Source organism: Macadamia integrifolia, unplaced genomic scaffold (genome assembly GCF_013358625.1).
Source record: "Macadamia integrifolia cultivar HAES 741 unplaced genomic scaffold, SCU_Mint_v3 scaffold459, whole genome shotgun sequence".
Classification (NCBI taxonomy): Eukaryota; Viridiplantae; Streptophyta; class Magnoliopsida; order Proteales; family Proteaceae; genus Macadamia; species Macadamia integrifolia.
Genome location: NW_024870458.1, coordinates 107,701 through 129,587, shown reverse-complemented (window position 1 = coordinate 129,587; position 21,887 = coordinate 107,701). Strand labels below are relative to the sequence as shown.

The 21,887-nt window shown below is 40.8% G+C and overlaps 1 protein-coding gene across 4 annotated transcripts in view; it reads left to right on the top strand.

Annotated features, from left to right (window-relative positions):
* Positions 1-21,887, top strand: part of LOC122068794 (SH3 domain-containing protein 2-like) — a 72,707-nt gene that overhangs the window by 31,631 nt on the left and 19,189 nt on the right. For all 4 annotated transcript variants that reach the window (XR_006137244.1, XM_042632701.1, XM_042632700.1 and 1 more), the window contains exons 5-6: positions 11,311-11,412; positions 11,492-11,692. Coding sequence is in view for 3 of the 4 variants with exons in the window: in XM_042632701.1 (XP_042488635.1) it covers positions 11,311-11,412; positions 11,492-11,692 (303 nt within the window). In the remaining variant the exon portion in view is untranslated. The remainder of the gene's footprint in view (positions 1-11,310; positions 11,413-11,491; positions 11,693-21,887) is intronic.

The following is a 21,887-nucleotide window of genomic DNA, read 5'->3' as shown; positions in this document are numbered from 1 at the left end:
TCTTCCTCCCCCCTCCCCCCAACACCCTTAACAAATACATCCTTGATCATCTTTTGCCATCCCTTCAAGCCATTCCCTCGGATGAGGAGATCCTCTCTGCTGTTCTCCAACAGAAGTCCAACAAGGCTCTGGGCCCTGATGGCTTCAGTATAGGATTCTTCTCCACTTGTTGGCATATCATTCGTGATGATCTCATCTTTGCCATCCGCAGCTTTTTCCTCAACCCCTCCCAATTTTTTGGCATCAACCACTCCTTCCTATGCCTCGTCCCTAAAAAGTATGGAGCTCAAAGCATGAACGATTTCAGACCCATCTCCCTCTGTAATCTTCTTTATAAATTCATTGACAAGATCCTTGCTAATAGGATCTAAAAGGTAATCGACTCCCTTGTCAGTTCAAATCAATCTGCTTTCATTGCTGGAAGAAACATATCGGACAATATCATCCTTTGCTATGAGATCGTCAGAGGTGTCAATCGCAAATCTCACTCCTCTGTGGCCCTTATGAAGATAGACATTCACAAGACGTTTGACTCGATCCATTGGGATTTCATCTCTTCTGTCCTCTTTCAAATGTCTTTCCCCCCCTCCTTTGTTCACTAGATCCTCTCCTGCATTGCCACCCCCCGGTTCTCTATCCTCCTCGATGGGAGTCCAGCGGGGTACTTCAACTCTGCGGTCAGCATCAGGCAGGGATGCCCTTTCTCCCCTTCCTCTTTTGCCTAGCCGTTGAAGTCCTCTCTCGCTCTATCCAATCCTCCACTGATCACCAACTCATTTCCCCCATCCCTAAATGCGAAGCCTTTATGCTCACTCACCTAGCTTTTGCTGATGATCTCATGATCTTCTCCAAAGCCGATCCTGCCTCCATTTCTAATATCATGACCTCACTCCAGCTTTTTGAGTCCCTGTCTGGCTTAAAAATTAACCTCTTCAAATCCAACCTCTTCCTTTCGGGAGTTTCAGACACCCGCCGAGCCGACCTTCCTATCTCTGTGTTTTCCCATGGGACCCTCCTTGTCAAATACCTTGGCCTCCTTCTTATCTCCTCTCGCTTATCCCCCCACTGCTGCTCCCCCATTCTTGATTCTATCAGGAAAAGGCTTCAACTTTGGAAAGGCAAGCTCCTCTCTTATGGAGGTCGCCTTGTCCTCATCAAGTTTGTCCTTCAGTCCCTCTATCTTTATTGGTCGGGCATCTTTCTCTTTCATACTTCCACCTCTAAAGCCATTTATTCTTTTCTTTGTGCCTTCCTTTGGAAAGGGAATGAGACCTCTCGATTCATCCACCACATGAGTTGGTCGAAAGTCTGCTGGCCCAAGTCTAAAGGAGATTTGGGTCTCGGCAAAATCAAGGACATTAACTCGGTTGCTATCCTTAAGCTCATTTGGAAAATCATCTCCAAGTAGCAGAGTATCTGGGTCTCTTGGGTTTACTCTGTCCCCATCAAAAGAGATTCCCTTTGGATTGCCTCCCTCCCTGCTGATGCTTCCTAGATCTGGAGATGCATTCTCAATTCTAGACCCCAAGCTCTCCCTGCAATCTTTTGCTCCATTGGCAATGGCTTTTCCACCTTGCTCTAGCTTGACCCTTGGCACCCCACAGGCATCCTTCTCCCTTAGTCTCCCCTAGAATCATTTCCTCCGTTGGTTCGACTCGATCTGCCACCGTTGCCTCCATCCTCTCTCCTAGAGGCTGGTCCCCTCCTCTCCCTTCCCCCTTGCCGGACCTTTGGTTACCCTTCCCCCCATTCACCCTGGACACCGTGGATTACAGGATACCATCAATTGGGTTCCCTCCTCCTCGGGCCGCTTCTCCTTTGCTTCTGCTTGGAACTTTACCTGCTCCAAAGACCCTCTTATTCCCTGGCGAAATCTCATCTGGTTCAAAGGGCACATCCCTTGCCATAGCTTCACCACCTGGCGAGCTCTCTCCTATTGTCTCCCTACTCAGTCTTTTCTTAACTACCGTCACATCCAGGTTCCTACCTCCTGTTGTTTGTGTTGGCATGACACTGAAGATGTAAACCATATTTTCTTCTCCTACCTTTTCTCTGCCTCCATCTAGAAGAAGGTCCTCTACTCATGCTGGTCCTCAACTCGTCCCATCCTTCCCCTCCCCCGTGAATGGATCTGGGTAGATATGACTTATAGTGGCTCCACCATATGCGACACAGTTGAGAAACTTGCCTTTTACGTCACCATCAACCACCTTTGGATGGAAAGAAATCTATGGAGATGGATCCCCAACTCCCGTTCCTTTGAAGGGATTTGGAAGACCATATACTTTGATGTTTCCTCCAAGATTAGATTTCTCACTCACCGTCTGGTTCGTGATCCCCCAAGGAACAGGCTCATTGTTGTCTATTGGGGTCTTTCTACATCTTTCATCTCCCCCAGTGGATGTCTCCCATAGTTAGTCTCTTTGAGGGTTAGATGCGCTCCCCCCCTTTTTTTTGTGAGCTTTCTCTTTTTGTTCCCCCTTTTTTTCTTCCCTTTGTATATTCTTCTTCTCGGTGATGAATTATTTATTCATCCAAAGAAAAAAAAAATCCCCGCATAAGAGAGAATTTTGCCTTTCCAGAGCTGAAGCCTTCTCCTCATGAGGTTCAGAATGGGAGTACAGTGGTGGGCCGAAAGCGTGGTAGAAATGAGGGAAAGACCGAGGTATTTGACCATAAGAGAACCAAGGGTGAAGCCCTTAATCTGGAGGAGGTGGGATTTAACAGAGACAGGGACGCCAGAGAGGAAGAGCCTGGATTTGAGAATATTAGTGCGGAGGCCAGAGAGAGAAGCGAAGAGATTGAAGGACGACATAATGGAGGAGATAGATTGGGGATCAGCTTTTGAGAAGATCATAAGATCATCTATGAAAGCAAGGTGGGTGTGGAGAAGGGATTTGCACTTAGGAATGAGAGAGATAAGGTGGTGGTCAGTGGAGGATTGGATGGATCTAGAGAGCACCTCGAGGGCCAGGAAAAAGAGGAAAGGGGAGAGAGGGTAGCCTTGACGAATACCAACAGGGGAGGAAAAGTATCCAGCAGGGCTACCGTTGACAAGGACTGTGAACCGAGAAGAGGAGATACAACAGTGAATTCAATGGACGAAGGAGGGTGGAAAGGACATTTGAAGGACAGTGGAGATGAAGTCTTGATGGATGGAATCAAAAGCTTTGTGGGTGTCAATCTTGATGAGGGCCGAGGCAAAGTGAGATTTCATATGAAAACCTTGCACAACCTCATGACACAGAATGCTGTTGTCAGTATGCTTCTACCAGCTAATGAATTTGTAGAGCAGATTGGAGAGGGAAATTGGCCAGAAGTCAGCCATGGAGCAAGCACCCTTGGTCTTAGGAATAAGACAAAGAAACGTATAGTTGATCCCTTTGATTTGATTGGGTGCAAAGAAGAAACTTTTGATCGTGGAGATGAGATCAGCTCTAATAATATCCCAACAAGAGGAGAAAAAACCCATACTAAAGTCGTTAGGGCTAGGGGATTTATTTTCCTTGTGGAAGAGGATGGCAGCTAAGATCTCGTCATTAGAGGGAATGGAATGGAGAGAGGGGAGAAGGTGGTCGAGGACTAATTTGTTAAAAAGGCCAAGAGGAAGAGGTGGTTGGTGGGAAAGGAAGGAGGATGGAAGAGGTCAGAGAAGAAGGAGACAATTTCAAACTTAATTTCCTCAGGGGCATGGAGGGAAGAGCCATCTGGGGAAATAAGCAGGGAAATAAAGTTGGCATTGTTCCTGGCTTTGAGGCATCGGTGGAAGTAGGCAGAGTTAGAATCTCCAAGCTCAAGCCATTTGATTCTTGCCTTTTGGTGAAGGAAACTCTTCTCCTCGGCTAGGAGGAGGGTAAGCTCAGAGGCGACCACTTTCTTTCCTTTAGCAAGGACAAGGTTGAGGAGATCAACTTGAAGCCTGGACTGGATAGAGTCCAGCTTGTCCCAGTAGGAGGAGACCCTCAAGGAGATATTTCCAAAGGTGGAAGCATTCTAAAATTTGAAGGAAGCTTTAACATTCTTGAGCTTGTAGGAAAAAGAGATGAGGGGAGAAGAGGAAGCAGAGATAGGGATGGACCAGGCCTCGCAAACAATAGGAAGGAAGTCCTGATGAAGGGACCATATGTCGAAGAATTTGAACAGTTTGGGACAAAAGGAGATCAGGGGATGGACAAAAAGTAGATATACATGGGAGATCGAAGGAGGCATGGGAGGAGAGAAAGGAGGTATGCCAAGCTTCATTGACAAGGACCTTGTCAAGCTTGCAAGCAACCCAATCGGGCCCACAATGACGAATATTCCAAGAGAGTTTAGCTCTTGACCAGCGGAGATCATTTATTCCAATGTCCTCAATGCATTCATTAAAAGGGTCAACCGAGGAAGGGTCAATAGGGTCGCCCCCTTGCTTTTCATGACCACCACGCATACCAGGAGGGGGACCGTTAAGAACTTAACATCGATCTTTAGTGTGCCCAGATTTCCCACAATGATCACATCGAAATCTATCCCTGTCATCTCCACGAGATGGCCCTTGACCTTTGCCACCACCACGCCAATCTCTCTGAGAACTAGTAGCAAGAGCGGACCACTCAAGAGGAGGTGCAGGTTCCATGACCACTCACCTAGTCTCCTCACTCTGTAGATAGCTACACATTTCATTAAGGGATGGGCCCAAGGTTTGTATTCGGATTGGCTTATACTCTCGATCCAAACCACCAAGCAAGATAAGAACACGCTCCTTTTTGAGTGTTCGGTAACCCTAAGCTTCATCTTCAGGATTGGACATTTGAAGGTGCCTATAGTGATCATACTCTTCTCAGAGACCAATGACAATGTTTTAGTATTCAGAAAAGATCATATCTCCTTGCTTCATAGTAATGACCTTTTGGTGTAGTTGATAAACCTTAGCCGAGTCATCCACAAGGTCAAAGGTTTTGGTGACGCTATCCCAGATGTCCTTTGTAGTCTCCTCTCTCATAAACCTTCTTCCAATCTTAGGTTTCATAGAGAATATCAGCCAAGTCATAACAATGGAGTTTTTAGTCTCCTATTTCGGATACAATGAGTCACATGGGTTAGGAGCTTTAATGGTACCTATAACATACCCTAGCTTCCCTCTATTCTGTAAGGAAAGCTTCATAGAATGAGTCCAATCCAAATAATTGGTGTTTTCCAACTTCACAAGAGAGATCTAAGTATTTGGGTTATCAAAATCCATAGTAGGATGAACACTACTCGATACATTGGCTGAAACTTCTCCAATTCCATGTCTTCAGACATATTATAGAGGAGGACTGTTAGACTGTTTAGGCTTTCACAATAGACCCTAATAGGTTCCCATATATACACCTAAAACATGAAGTCGAATCAAAGCATAAAGGATCGATTTGTAACTTACACCTAGTATGCTGAGGACGATCGATGCAGTTCTTCACAGTTTCTTTCTCTTGGCTATGGATCTTCTATAGCCCCTTAGACCTCTTTGAGTTGTCTCACTTTAGTGGTAAAACGGGGAATAGTGAATGATGGCTATAGAGACCCAAAACCCAATATTTACAATACTATCCTGCACCAAAAGCCCTAATCTACAATGGGTTAGACCAGCATATCCCTAAAACTGAGAGTGGACCGAACCAGTTCGTGTAACTTGACTCTAACCCATTTAATCAACCCAAATAATTAATTAAGCTTATAAATCCAACAATCTCCCACTTGGGCTACATTAATTATAAGGTTGTATTCCAAATTGATGTGGCCATAGAATCTCGTTACATTAACAACTCTTACTGTGATTCAGTTGAAAAACCACTCACATCGAACAACAGTAGAAGATACACCTCAATATACAACATACAACTTTTTGTCATTCCAAACTAAAGTAAATTTCTGAACACAAATTTATGTGGGATATTAACATGGAAATATTGTCATATCCTCGAATAACATTGTTGTCATTCAATGTATGTTCTTAACTGTGATATTAACCTTTTCAGTGGCAAACCGCCTTTGAATTGGGGTTAATATCTAACTGTAATTTTCCACCTATAAACTGTGGCAAAATTGCCTATAATTGTGGCAAATATTGCCTGGTAAAAATTGCCTATAAATCATGCTCAAATGAAACCATAAAGCAATTAACAAATAGAATAAACTTATATAACATAAATGCTAAAACGTAATCATAATCCATTAAAATGTGCCTTAAAACATATGGGCTAAAAGTTTCAAACATAAACAAATAGTCAACAAGAAACAAAGCTCCCACTGACCAAGCATATCAAACGACTTAATTTAAGTGTCTGAACTTCAAGAAATCATAACTACTCTAATAGCTTCAACTTCTACTCGCTCCTTCGCTAACTTGTGCCTGTGAGAGGATTAAGTAGGCTCAAAGTGCATAGTCTAAGTAAAAAAGACCCAAATGCAATTCTAATATCTCTAACCATTTTGGTTGTTGTCACCAGTAAGAACTGAGATGGAAGACAAATAACTTAAGGGAATGGCCATCCTACTAGGGCAGTAATAACAACACAGTACATATCAATTTTTAAAATATTAAAGCATGTAATATCATTGATGCCTTTTAAATATAAGTTATAATTAAATTTGTATCCCTATCCTTTGGGATAGGAATTCACTGATCCTCTTATTTCCTTATTTTGTGAAAAGAACACTAACATTCGAAAATTCAATCACCTTTTGGCAAAAAAAACTCCTAAGTCAAATGTCCCTTCTTATCATGTGAATATTTATTCATAAACCTTGATGTCATCACTTTTGTGAAAATGTCACAATTACTGTCAAGAAATACACAATTAAATTGAATGTCTACAAACTTTGATGACATCACCTTTGGGAAATGCCACCTTTACTGTTGAGGAAGACACAATCAAATTGAATGTACCACTTTGGTGGATCTCGCTTAATCCTATCATGTTTTCCCCATTAGAGATATATCTATATGTACAGAAGCATACATTTAAATGTGTCACTAGGACAATAAAAACCATACAAGAGTCACAATCGTAACCATAGTTTTTAAGGCGGTAAGGCGACAGAGGTGTTTAAGGGTCTTTCGGAGCGACTTAGTGATAAGGCAAGCATAAAGCATCGCCTTATTGACTGAAGCGCTCCTGTGTAATTTTTTTATAAAACCAATCTATTTGGCTCAAATCCTAGTTGAATCCTATTATTCATATGTAAAATAAATATTAAAGGTTCATATTCATACTAATGTAAGATATTCATCAAGAAAACAAATCAATAAAGTGAATAAACTAAGTTCATCTTCATCAATCATCAATCATCAATCATCATAACATATTAACATATAATATAAATACATAAGTATGAAACAAAATTATAAATATAAAGAAAAGAAGACAAAAAATACAAGTAATTATTATACTTACCTCTATGATGCCAAAATGAGTGCCTAAGCCCTAAGGTCATCCACTATATTTCTACTCCTGTCAAAGAAAAAATGAAGCTCACCGCTACCGGAGCAAAATGGTCACCTGGATCAGTGGTTCTTCCTTGTTCCTTGATTCCTTCTCAAAGCCCTTTCTTAAAACCTTTGACAAAATCCAAACCCTGTTTGTGAATCATTTTTTTGTTTTGGTTATTTTGGGTGGAGTAAAGCTGATCCCATACATCTCAAGTGTTAACAAAACCTTACACCTACCAATAAAAAATCTATATTTGGAATCTTCAAGTAATTTTAAAATGTGTTAAAAAAAGAAAAAAAACCCCATAAGGCGCCACTTCACGTAAGGCAGAGCGCTGCCTTACCATCTCTAGACTGCATCAGCGCCAAGGCGCTGGTAAGGCGACGGCTTAGCAGCACCTTAAAAACTATAATTGTAACTACATTCTTATCCTTTGGGCTGAGAATGCACTGGTCTTCTTGCAAATCCACATATACTGTGAAAAGAATAATGACTTTCGAGGTTAATTCACTGTCATTTTCTTTAACTTTGATGACATCACCTTTGGGCAGATGTCACCAACTTTGATCTCCTAGAGAAAACCATGGAAGAATAAGATATGCTACTTTGGTGGATTTCACCCCACCCTTTCATGGTTTTCTAGAAATGTATTATGCAGCCAAGCATGTTGGGAAGTTTACACCCAGTTTAGTTTTAACATATTTATTTATCGTGAGGTGTTCCAAATATGACATGCAAGCATAAAAATGCCATTAACTTTCTACCTATGTTATTTGTAAATAACTTTTCAATATCATGGTAGTGATAAACCAATGTAGAAACATGCATAAAAATACAGTTTCGAAGCCGCTATAGAACAAAGACAAAACATTATAACTGTTTTGGAACAGTTATTGAACAAAAAACCTGGGTCTTGTTTTCTTGTATTGAAAGCGACCCAGAATATTGAAGATCCACCCACTGCTCAAATCATATAAAACATTTCAGAGTATATAATTCCATCCTCCCATTTATTCAAACGATCAAATATTAATCCATAACATCCCAAGTACATGATAAAGTAACATCATGATGACCAGTGGTTTTTTATTTTTCACAAGACCTTGGGACTCTTAATAGAATTGATTCAAATCTGAAAAACCTCATCAGGTATTATGTGAAGACTGCCCCCATTACCAAATAAGACCTATTTCAAGTGATAAAATCCTTTACAATCTCACGATGACCAATAACATAGTCATTTTTCAAAACATCAATCAATGGCCTCTTGGTTCTATGACTAAATACAAATAAAATATAAAATTACAAATAAAAATGTCATAAAACAAATTAGACCATTAAATGTGTCCCAAAACAATGAATTCAATGCAATAAAATGGATTTCAATTTGGCTTTAGAACGGCCTTTAAATTGATGTTTAACACAATTTGAATTAAAACCCAAAAACCACTAGAATCCAAACAAGCCCTTAAGTTACTGTTCATTTAAGAAAAAATAAATAGGTTTTTTTTTTTTAATTACCTTCACAGTCAACGCTAGTCGAAAACTGTTGTCGGTGACTTTTCCGACATGTTTTCTGTTGACTGGTCAAATGGGTCATTTCCCGGGTTAGTGGGTTGGGTATTCGGGTCGACCCGACCCGACCCGACCGGTTCATTCTTGGCCTGATTCGGTGGAAACGGTTTGGTTTGTTTGTTTTACCATGGTTTGGGTTGAACTGTGTACCACATTATTTGGTTCACATGAATCACAACAATTCATTATGGTCAATGGGTCTAAGCCCACTACTCATAACTTAAATCATTTTAACAGAACATGGGCTTAGCCCATTACTTACATTAAAGACCAAGCCAAACCCAATAAGCAAACTATGTTTTAGCCCTTGACTTAAGCCCATTCCGGAATTACTTAAGAAGTAGACCCAATGATGCAGATTCATCACCAAAATGTGCTTGTTTTCTTAGGAATAAGCCTAGGGTTGGGTTATATGAATGTTGGGCTTTTAGTCTAAAGGGTTTTTAATGTAATAGGGCACTTTAATGAGTCTAAACCATGGGTAATAAGTATACATACAAGATTAGTTACTATGGTTTAGATATTTTAGTTTAGTAGTGGTTTGGTTCATTAGTTGAACCAACTATGGGGTCAATAAGAGTTTAGAAGTTACTTTTACTTTTTACTCTTCTAGAAGGGGGGAATCAACTCACTTTTGTAAGTGATGATGGGTGAAGAGTGAAGACTTTTCCATCTTTGGTAGTTGGTGGGTGAAGACTTTCTCGTTCCAATTTTAATAGGTGATTTTTTCCACCTTTGGTAGTTGGTAGGCGAAGACTTTCCTATTACAACTTTAATAGGTGAAGACTTTTTCAATTTTAGTAGTTGGAAGGTGAGGACTTTCCTAACCCAACTTTCATAGGTGAAGACTTTCTACTCTTGTTTGGTGAAAATTGGATATGTAATGTTTTGTTGGGTTGGTCCTATAAATAGGAATCAATTATACGCATTCAAACAACTCAGAATTTGAAAACAAAGTTTGCTTATACAACTTTTTTCTTGTGTTTGATCAAGGAAGGTTGATGTTTCATCCAATCGATCCACCTTAGGGTGTGAAGCCCGGTGTTACTTTTATTGTCTATTTTTCTATCCTTTTCATATTTCAACAATTTTTTAGCAAGATCCTATTCTCCAAATCTGGGTTTCTTTATTCTCTGGGAAATGATCCTACCCTGGTACTGTTTTGAGCTTCCTCTGTTACAGTATTACATCACCCAACCTATAACTTCATATGACTTAAGCCCATTACAAAATTGCTTAAGTAGTCGACCTGGCCCATGACTTTAACTAACCAATAACTTAAAAACTGAGAGTATAAGTGTATTTTAACATTTGGATTTTTAAAACCCTGCATTTCTTTCTCTTTCTCTTTCTCTCAGCCGCCATCTGCAACTTAGTTGCATGTGTGTGAGAATGAGACACACTCATGCTGTGAGAAACAGCAAACCTTGGTGAGATTCCAAGGTTGAGATTGGAGAGAGGCCATTTCCTAGTTGGTGCGACTTGGGAGACCAAAATATCCCTTTTCTTTCTTTCTTCTTCCTCTTCTTCTTCTCCATCAGTTCTTAATTTCTATTTTCATTGTTCTCTGCAACTGATAAGTCATTCTTTGATCAAGTTCTGTTGGCCTTATAATTTTTCCAGAATTCTGCGTTCTTATCTCTACTCTGTTGATTCATGCTTGGGTGTTCCAATCTGTAGTTCTGAAGTCCAAGAAATCAGTATACTAACCTGTGCATATTGTACTAGGTCCTTAAGAGTTTTGCTCCTGTTTTTCAACCCCCTACGCCGAATTAGTGACTGCTATTTCCTAGCTTTCTAATATGGTTTTGTAGGGTTTCTGGTGGGAGTTCAAGTGCTGTCATTGACCATAACTTCCTATCTAGCCATTGGATCCAGGCCAGATTTTGATATTGTTCATCACATCAGTAGGTAGTTTCGACCAGAGTTTTTGTCCCCATCTGATTAGCCTGCTGTGAGTTGCAGATCATACTTCATTTTGGTTTATGTCTAGCCCTGTAATCCTGGTTGTTCTTGGTTTTTCCTCGTCACTAGTAATAGGTGATTAGGTTACTATCACTTTCTTTACTTTAGGCACCCCAATTTGACAAATTTAGGTAAGGTTTGACATATCTTGAGGTATGTTTTATTTGGCCAGGCTCTATGCTTCTGGTTTGGCTGATCACTTTATGGAAACATTATTCACTCAGTGAATTTTTCATGCATTATCTGGAGTTTTTATTTTTCTAGTTTGTAAATGCAATCCCCCTATTCGTTTATAACTCCTAGAATTTTTTTCTCTGCCTAGATTTCTGAGCCACTACGAGCCTTAATAACAGGAGCTCCACTAGAGGATGCTCGACATCTAACTCATCGTTATGAAAGAATCCGCCATGAGGTGGAAGCTCAGGTATTATCCGCCTTGTTTGCATGCATTGAGCAGTACAAATGATGAAGGGTGAAATGCATATTGAATTTGTACTCATCAGGCGGTTGAAGTTTCAAGGCGGCAGTCAAAGTTAAAGGAAGCTGGTGTTCCTCCTGAGAGTGATGCAAAGTTTCAAAATGCAGAAGCAAAATTGTCTGAGCTTAAATCTGCTATGATGGCACTGGGGAGAGAAGCAACAGCTGCAATGTCATCAGTTGAAGCGCAACAGCAGCGAATCACTTTCCAAAAACTTTTTATAATGGTAAAATAATTTTATATACGCCTTTAATTTTCCTTAGCTGAGCTGATTATATTCTTGAAATTCTTATTTGTTTACCTATGCAGCACATGGACTTGTTGACAAAACTTTAATATGGATCCTCTAGTCCATCCTGAGCCTCCAAACTTTATTGTAAATACTTACTAGGAATTTAATCATGTATTTTATTTATGTTTAAACCTTATATCCAATGTGTCATTTGGACTTTCCTTGATCAATTCAGAGCCTTTAAATTTGTTAACTTAGTAAACTTCATGATTTGGGTAGATTAACTCTCATATGTATGCATTAATAACATTGTTTCTCAATGTATTTGCTGTTTTTATCTTGCGACTACATGTGACTTATGAATGCTACTGCTTTTTGAACCAAGATGCTGTTTTTAGAGCAGACAATGCTCTCTCATGTGTGTGCTCCTTTTTTTTAAACTTTTTTATTGTCGGATACCACAGACCAGAAGCTAAAAACAATCTTCATCTGCAATGTATTTTTCCTATACACAATCTTGTTGGGTGATTGTAATCTGCTTAAATACTCTGTTGTCAATATGGGTATAAGGGTAAATCTGTCCATAAGGGCATTCTTGTACTTGTATCTATTATTCACTTATTATAAACAAAGTTCCTCTCATGGCATCAGAGCTGGGATCCACCCCTAGCTGCAGCCCTTTTCCTCTCGGTTTTCAACTACCACCTCCTCTACCTTTTCTCTCTCTCTTTTTCACCTACCTCCTCCCACTCTCTTCTCTCTTTCTCGCTTTTAGCACCCGCCAGCTCTCGGTGGTGGTTTATTAAACCAAGACTCCTCTGTCCTCTCTTTGTTAGGTCTCTCAGATCTTCAACCATGAAATGATCTAAGAGACTATTTTTTTCCAGAACCGATTTTTCTTTCAGGGTTTTCCCTAATTGATGTTTTCAAGGTTTGTTTCCTTGCTGTTGGTTTTTGATGATGATCGTTTTCAGATCCTGGTCACTGCTTCTTTCATTTGCGGCATGTTCTAGCCTGCCTCCTTCAACCTGTGTCCAAATCTTGATTGGTAACTATGTCAGAACTTACCATTTTTCGACATGGAAGCAATTATTTGATGTGGTCTTGTTCATGTTACCTCTCCATCGAATCACGTGGATTTGTTGGATGATGTAGATCGAGCTGTCAAAATGAGGATTCAATGCTGGTCCAATTTTTGTCACATCTGGATCAATTTTGTGCCATTCGAACCAATAAAATTGGTTCAGTTTTGATCTGGTTTTATTTGGCTCAACCAGCCCAAAACCAGAAATCACTGTTCACATGAACAGTACCCATGAACTGTAACTCTACTTTATAGAAGACCAGCCAGCTCAGCATATTAAGTGTAGATATCACAGCCTTCTTGAAGAAGTCTTCATCTGTCCATCGATTTCATTCACATTAAGGGATTTGTTTCCTTTTTGGGTGCTAGAGATCTATTTCCTTTTTTATGTTTTCTTAGTGGAAAAGAAGTTAGTTTCCTTTTTATTTGTTAAACAAAGTAGTTAGTTGTTTTTTCTTGTCAAGCAAGTAAATCATTTGGAGAATTTGTTCGTTTCCTATATATTTATTTCCTATTTTGTAACGGCTTCTTAGCCTCTTTAAAGACCTCCATTGTAAGGTTTTAACCAGTTTGATTAATGAAAGTTTGACAGTTCTCCATGGCTGAGAAAGTCATTTTTAGATGCCCAGGGGAAGGTGAGAGGCCTGAACCAAACTCGCCCTTCCCTCCATCAAACTCATTTTCTTCTTTTGTTTTCCTTTTATTTTGAGTGCTGAAGATCATTATTAGAGTTACAAATTCAACCATCAAGATTCGAGATCAGAAGCCTGTTCTACAGCCAGAATCGAATCAGACCTGTTAGGGTTGTGTTACCCAATCGAGTCCAATTTTCCAAACCAGAGAGCAACTTCATCTCCCAATCTTCCCAGATTGAGACCTATTTGTGTTGGACCTACTATAACTCCCCCACTAGTTGGTTATTTAAGGAGCCCTTTTAGGGTTTTTTTTTTCCAGTCCCCATGAGAGCCACTCGACCAGCAGATAGAGGCCTTTGGAGGCCTGGTTCGATCACAGCAGATTTTCTCCCATGTTCTGGAGAACCATAATTCCTATCTTGCTCTGGAAAGCGAATGGTTTCCAAACCACTTTGTGGATTCCAGCCAACTACATTCGACCTAAGTTTGAGATGAGCCTTGTTTGTTATTATATGAATTTTATTCTATTTCAGCCCAGAATTTCAAATCCTGCTTGGGGTTAGGTTCTATATGATCTAGCCTTACATCTGTTGGACATATTACAGGAGAAACTGAGAAGCCTGCTATTGCTGATGCCCCATCGAAGAGGTGGAGTTCTTATAAATTTATAATTATTTGGTGGTGTCTTTTCTCATCAACTCTATGCAACCCCAGATTTCTCAGCGTTACCTTCTCTTGGATATTGCTGCCAATATTTGGAAAGCTGCTCAGGATACATATTCTCAGGTTGGGAATGATGTATAGGTCTATGAACTGCCCAAGAAACTTCATGAGACCAAGCAAAAGGACCTAACACTGTCCCAATATTACTTTGAGTTACAGAGTCTGTTGCAGGAGTTAGATTTCTATGATACCTTTTTGGTCACTTGTACTGCCGATGCTAGTAGCTTTAAGAAGTGGGAAGATAAGTTTCAGGTGTATGATTTTTTTCCTGGCCTCAATGTTGAGTATGATCAGGTTCGTGCCCAAGTGCTTAGCCGAGATTCATTCCCAACCTTCGATCAATCCAACTCTTTGATTCAGCTGGAGGATAGCTGTCGCACTGCTATGTTGCAGCCCATTTCTCAAGAATGCTCAGCCTTACTTTCTGGGTCTAGTACATAGCCTAGAGGTGGCTTTTACCCGTTCTAACAATTGTCCTCCCTCTGAGCGGGAGCCTGTCAAGTGTGACTACTATGGTAAAGAAGAACATATCAAGGAATTCAGTTGGAAACTTCATGGTCGACCTATTTCCACCAACTAAAAAGGCCACGATTGTGGCAGGTCCTCCTAGTCACTGGAGAAGCACAACCCTAAAAACGATGTAGAAGGTAATGGAAAAAACAAGAATAAACAATGCACACAAGTTTACGAGGTTCGGCAAGATTGCCTACGTCCTCGGTGAGATGAGATTCTGCTTTACTATCAATGGAGACTAGGGTTACAATAAAGAAGAATATGAACGAAAGAAATGGAATGCAATTGCATGCAATAGGAAAAAGGGAAAAATAAGAGTATTTTTTTTTTTATCCATATTCTAGCTGAAGTAATGGAGATAGAATTCTTATTATGATTCATGAACTAATCTAAAGTCTAATTTCTTTTTCGTAATCGAAAGATATGGGTTTAAATTTCTATTGATATTGACAAAATGAGTATTTTATTGAAGGATTAAGTTATTACTAAAACAAAGAAAAATTGGGAATTTGAAAATGAAAAGATGAGATCAATTCGGAAGCACTTTTTTTTTTTTTTTTTTTTAGGGGAGAGCTAATGCTTGTTGGGTATGTTTGGTTTGACACTACTTCACACCAAAAAAGAAAGCGGCTACGTTGAGCTAAGCTTGGAGATGGAAGTCTTCTTTCGTTTCTCGATGGTGAAGTAAGACCAAGCTCATGAGCTTATTATCCTAGGTCGGAAAATAAGAAGAAAAAGAAAGAAATTAATTTAAGAATAGAGTCAAAATAAAATAATAAGAATAGAATATATATGCTCGTCCTCACATCTCTCAGTGTTGCTTACAGAGGAAGTAAACCTCGCTACAAATATATAGCTAAAAAACTCTAATCCGGAATGTACAATACTGCCCTAAAATCAAAAAATTGAGCGGCGGGCTGCGCCCCCTACATCCACGCTATGTTGGGGGGCCTGCGCTAGTACTCCTTGGATTAAACTGCAATGGAATACAAAACATCGTACGCCAATAGTCAAATGATCATCACGTTAAGGCATCTGGGCGTGCCCCTGTCAATATCAGTTCCTCTTTATCTCAGGATGACCTTGCTATGCTCTAGCATTTGATGACCAAATTGGAGCCTTCATCATCCACTTTAAGTCTGTAACTAGCCGTTAGGTTCTCTTGAACTCCATTAGGATTCCTTGAGAACTTAACACTTGATTATCCACCAAGCTCCTTCATTTAATGACCCAAATTGCCACTTTTGAATCAATAATGTTTGTTCACGGTTGACTACGCACCACCATGGTTGACCATAGAAATAGTGAACTTAGCTAACCAAGCTTCTGTTTGGATGGACAATCACACGGTTGACCGCCACTATTGTCCACAGGTCTTACTCTAAGCTAAACCATATGGCTTCTTGGGTTTTCACTTGGGTCTCATTATCTTGTGGTCTTTTCTGATATTGCTCAGATCCTTATATCAAGGTTTAAAGTATCGGTCCATATTGTATTGAATCGGCTGTATTGGTGGGTACAGATACGTATCATATCGATACACGTATCGGTATCTTTAAAAGGGTCACTATATGAAAGGTTTAAAGTATGGGTCTGTATCATATCGTATATGTATCAGTGTCGGTGGGTATCAATATGATATGCGATACTGATACTTTAAACTTTGCCTCGCATCAAGATTACATTAGATATTACAATTTAAGCTCTTTTAATCTTGATCTTCATATGCTGATGTAGCTTTGAAGCTCTTCTTGGTCTCAAATGCATTTGCAGATGACCGTAGATCTTCATGGTTGACTGACTTCAGCAACTCTTCATCTTCTTCAACATGCTTTGCTCTTGACTCCAAGGATTGTCCTTATTAGAATTGGTTAACATTGCTCGTCACATGTCTTACACACATGGTACAACACACAACTAGTGATTGGTTGTCACAACACACATGTTAGAACACCCAATCACATCAATAGTGCTTTTCATATCCAAAACATATCTATCCAACCGATAGATCTCTTTAGATTCAACAGTAAGTGTGAAGTCTTCCACTATTTTTTAGCTATTTCATGGTATGGTTTGCACTTAGTTCAACTCCAACATCGAAATCTTGTATAGTGACTGGTAAAGAATATATGGTTGGTTTGTTTCAGACTTAACTTGCAACCTAAGGGATCCTCCATCAAAACATTGTGTGGATACACTGGCTCAGAATGGTTTTGCCGAATGCAATAATTACCATTTTTTAGAGGTAGCTCATTCCCTCTTGTTTGAAATGTATGTTCCTTCCTAATATTGGTGTGAAGCCATTTTGACAGCTACATATCTTATTAACCAGATGCCAACTCGAGTTCTCGACTTTCATACTCCACTTTAGGCTCTCCAGGGATTGTCTACCTTTCTTATCCCACCAAAGGTATTTGGTTGTGTTTGCTTTACGCAGAATCACCATCTCCATGGCAAGTTAGATTTGCGGGGACTCATGTGCGTGTTCATTAGCTAATCTACCACTTAAAAGGGCTACAAGTGCTACCATCCTTTGTCCTATCGCGTGTTTGTCACTATGGATGTGGTGTTTAATAAGTTTGCTGCCTATTTTTCTTTGGCACCTCTACTAGGGGGATTCTATATTTGGTGAAGATGTGCCACCTCTTGTTGTTCCTCACCTAGACCCTCCTACTCAACTACCTTCAGTTCCTTCAGTTCAGGGGGAGATACAAGACATTGATCAACCTACTTTGAAAGTGTATGTTCGTCGGAATCATAAGCAGCAAATACACCACCACAATTGCACCAACTCTACTCAGTCAACTGCCACCTCTTGATCCAGGTTCTACATCATTTGGTCCATCTTTGGACTTACCTATTGTTGTCCATATGGAGACGAGATCTTGTTCCCAACACCCTATTGTTCAGTTGGTTTAGAAAACCATTTTTCATCTTTATATCGTGCTTTTGTGTCTTCTTTATCTTTTGTTTCTCATTTCCAAAGCTAGCAAGAGGCTCTAACTATTAGAGATATTAGTTATGTTACTCTAAGGATAGTGTAGTAATTTTTCATATTATGTATGTTTTATTTTTCCCTTTTCTCCTCCTTAGGGAGGTATGTGTAATTTCCTGTAAATATTTTAGTGAAGTAATATATTAGTGAGATTTTGCTCACAATATACCATTCAACCATACCATCACCTCCTCTCCTTGTCCCTCTTCTACTTCTTCTCCAACTCTCATCTTATTGTTCTTCCTCATTTACATATTCTAACTTGGTATTAGAGCATATAAGGTTGGTTTGAGAGTCGAGCTACTATTCTCCTCCCTTCTTCTCTAGGGTTCTATGGAAACGGACTTCTATGTGAGAAGATTGAAGAAACCTTGAGAGAGGCATGCAAAGAGACCATGGGGACATCCTTTGAAGAAAGAGCCATTTGAAGCCTTGAAGGTTGCAAAAAGGAAAACAGGTCTAGGTAAGCTCACCGCCGGCCTTGGACCATTTTTTCTCTTTCTCTCTCATCTGGTCAGCTTTGGAGCTGAAACCAGGCTCATTTGGATCGCCCTAAGGTGTATTCGCACCCCTCTTAGACTCGCTGCAAGCCTTCTTGAGTTGAGGTTGTAGAACTCAACTCTTTGCTGCTCACAGGGTACCACCATCCTGTTTTTTGGTCTTTTTTGCCTTTGGAATGTGGTTGTGATGCTTCCAACACTGTCATTAGTCTCTGGGAGACTATGTTCACTATAGGGACCTCCAACTGTCCAATCCTGATGATGAAGCTAAGGTTTACTGGAAACTTGAAAAGGAACGGGATTATTTTGCTTAGTGGGTTGAATCCCGAGTATGAGTTGATCCAGATACAAATTTTGGGCCGGTCTCCATTGTTAGAGAGATATTAGTTATATTTTTGTAAGGGTAGTTTGGTAATTTGTCATGTTTTATTTTCCTTTTCCTCTTTAGGGAGGTATATGTAATTTCCCTCCTTAGGGAGGTATGTGTAATATCTTGTGAATATAGTAGTGAAGTAATATGTAGGTGTAAGTGAGACTTTACTCACATTACACAACATTCAAACATACCATCGCCTCTCCTTCTTCTTCATCAACTCTCATCTCATTCATCCTCATCTATATATTCTGACTTGGTATTAGAGCATCTAAGGTTGGTTTGAGAGTCGACCTACTAGTCTCCTCCCTTCTCTTCTCTTTGGAACCCTAGGTTACAAAGGGGTTCCAAGGAAAAGGACTTTTATGTGACAAGCTTGAAGAAACCTTTTGAGAGGCATGCAAGGAGACCACGGGGAACCAAAGGGGTTTTTTCCTTTGAAGAAAGAGACATCTAAAGGCTGTAAAAAGCAAAAGTAGGCCTAAGTAAGCTCACGGCCTTCTCATTGCTAGAAAAAGCATCTCTGACAACATCATCTTTTGCCATGAGATCGTCAGAGGCTTCAATCGTAAGTCCCACTCTTCTGCTGCCCTTCTGAAGATTGACATTTATAAGGCATTTGATTCTATCCGCTGGGATTTCATCTCCAAAGTCCTCCTTCAAATGTCTTTCCCCCCTCTTTTGTCCACTTGATTCACTCCTGCATCTCCACCCACCGCTTCTCAGTCCTCATCAATGGTATACCTGCAGGCTACTTCTCCTCCACTGCTGGCGTCAAACAGGGGTTCCCCCTTTCCACCTTCCTTTTCTGTCTGGCCCTTGAACTCCTCTCCCGTTCGGTCCAATCCTCCACTGACCACCACCTTATCTCCCCCATTCCTAAATGCAAAGCCCTCATGCTAACCCACCTGGCCTTTGATGATCTCATGATCTTCTCTAAAGCCGACCTTAGCTCCATCACCAACATCATGGCCTTGCTTCACCTATTTTAGTCTCTCTCTAGATTGAAAATCAACCTCCTCAAATCCAACCTCTTGCTTTCGGGTGTTTTTGACGCTTATCAAGCCTAGCTTCTTGTCATCTCTGGTTTCTCATTGGGAACCCTCCCCGTCAGATACCTTGGCCTCCCCCTTCTACACTCTCGTCTCTCTTTCCCTCCATTGTTCCCCATCCTTGATTCCATCAGGAAAATGCTATAAATTTGGAAAGGCAAGCTCCTTTCCTATGCTGGTCATCTTGTCTTTATCCAATCTGTCCTCCAATCCCTCTACCTTTATCGGTCGAGCATCTTTATCCTCCTTGCTTCCACTTTCAAGGCCATTGACGCTCTCCTCTGTGCCTTCCTTTGGAAAAGAATTGATGCCACCAGATTCCTCCACCCCATGAGCTGGTCAAATGTCTGTCGGCCAAAAGCTGAAGGAGGTTTGGGCCTTCGTAAAATCAAGGATGTCAACTACGCTGCCATCCTTAAGCTCATTTGGAAGATTGTCTCCAAGCAGCGTAGTATTTGGTTCCACTGGGTTTACTTCGTCCCCTTTAAAAATGATTCCCTTTGGACTACCCTCTTTCCCCTGATACTTCATAGATTTGGCGATGCATTCTCAATTCCATACCCATTGCCCTCTCTGCCATATCCTGCACTATTGGCAATGGCTCCTCCACCTCACTCTGGCTTGACCCTTGGCACCCTGCTGGCATCCTTCTCCCCTGGTCTCCCCTAGAATCATCTCCTCCTTTGGCTTTACTAGATTTGCCACCGTGGCCTCCATCCTCACCCTCGATGGCTGGTCCCCTCCGTTTCTACCTCCCCCTTTGGCGGATCTCTGGTACTCCCTCCCCCCCAGTCCCCCTGGTCATAGAGGATTAGAGGATATTGTTAATTGGGTTACCACCTCCTCGGGCTTATTCACCTCTGCCTTTGCTTGGAACTTTATCCGCTCCAAGGACCCTTTTATTCCTTAGTAAAATATTATCTGGTTTAAAGGGCACATCCCTCGTCATAGCTTCACCGCCTGGCGAGATCTCTCCTATTGCCTCCCCACATAGTCTTTCCTCAATTACCGCCACATTCAGGTCCCTACCTGCTGCTGGTTGTGTTGGAATGATACTGAAGATGTTGACCATATTTTCTTCTGCTGCCCCTTCTCTGCTTCCATTTGGAAGAAGGTCCTCCGCTTATGCTGGTCCTCCACCCATCCCGTCCTCCCCCTTCCCCGCGAATGGATTTGGGTTGACATGACCTTTAGTGGCTCCTCCATATGTGACACAGTCGGAAAGCTCGCCTTTTGCACCACTATCAACCACCTTTGGATAGAACGAAATCTTCGTAGATGGACCCCCAACTCCCGTTCTTTCGAAGGAATTTAGAAAGCCATTTACTTTGATGTTTGTTAAGTTTGTCTCGAATTCTTGACCCGTTTTGAAGAATGACCTGCTCTGACATATTTTGGTGGCAACCCCGAATGGGAAGTTTCCTGAGATCTGTGATGGAAGTAGAGGGGTTGAGCCGATAGATTGACCCGCGACTTGGAAGAGTATATAATGTACTATCATTTTGTTGAGCAAGATATTGTAATTTGGGGGGTTTTTCGAGCTAGGGTTTCAGAGCGAGTTTTCTCGCTGTTGTTTGGGTGTAATCTCTCTTTTACATAGTGAAACATCTTCTTCTTCACTTGAGGACGTAACACACCACATCAGTGTGTAAACCTCATTAAATCTCTGTGTTGTGCGGATCTATGTTTATTTATTTTCGTATTTGTTGGTGTTTGCTATAACAGTGTTACCTCAAAGCTTAGATCTCTCTGCCACCGCCTGGTTTGTGACACCCCAAGGAACATGTTCATTGTTGTCTCCTGGGGTCTCCCCACCTCTATCATCTCCCCCACTCATTGATGTCTCCCTTAGTTAGCTAGGTTTGGGGCTAAGCCCGCCCCCTCTCTCCGGGGGTTTTGTCCTTTTTGGCCCCCCCTCTTTCCCCCTTGTATATTCTTCTCGTTGGTAATGAATTATTTATTTATCCAAAAAAAAACTTGCATGTTCATGATTTCCCTCACCTTCTTCTTCTTCTAACTCCAAAACTCAGCAAAAACAGCCATGGACTCAATCAATTGAGCCTAAGTTTTTCTTGGGCTAAAACACTAATCCATTAGCTAACTACTAATCTATCAATCAACTAAGCATTTTTTTTTATTAAATAATTCTAACTAATTGAATTACTAACCACACTTTACCTTAAGTCAAATCCAGCCCATCGCCACCACCACCTTCCAACCATGTGGCTGTCCCAACCTCACCACCACCTACTTAAGCATGCACATGGTGGCTGCCTCTAAAGCCACCATATAATCCACTTGTATGCTTAGTCAA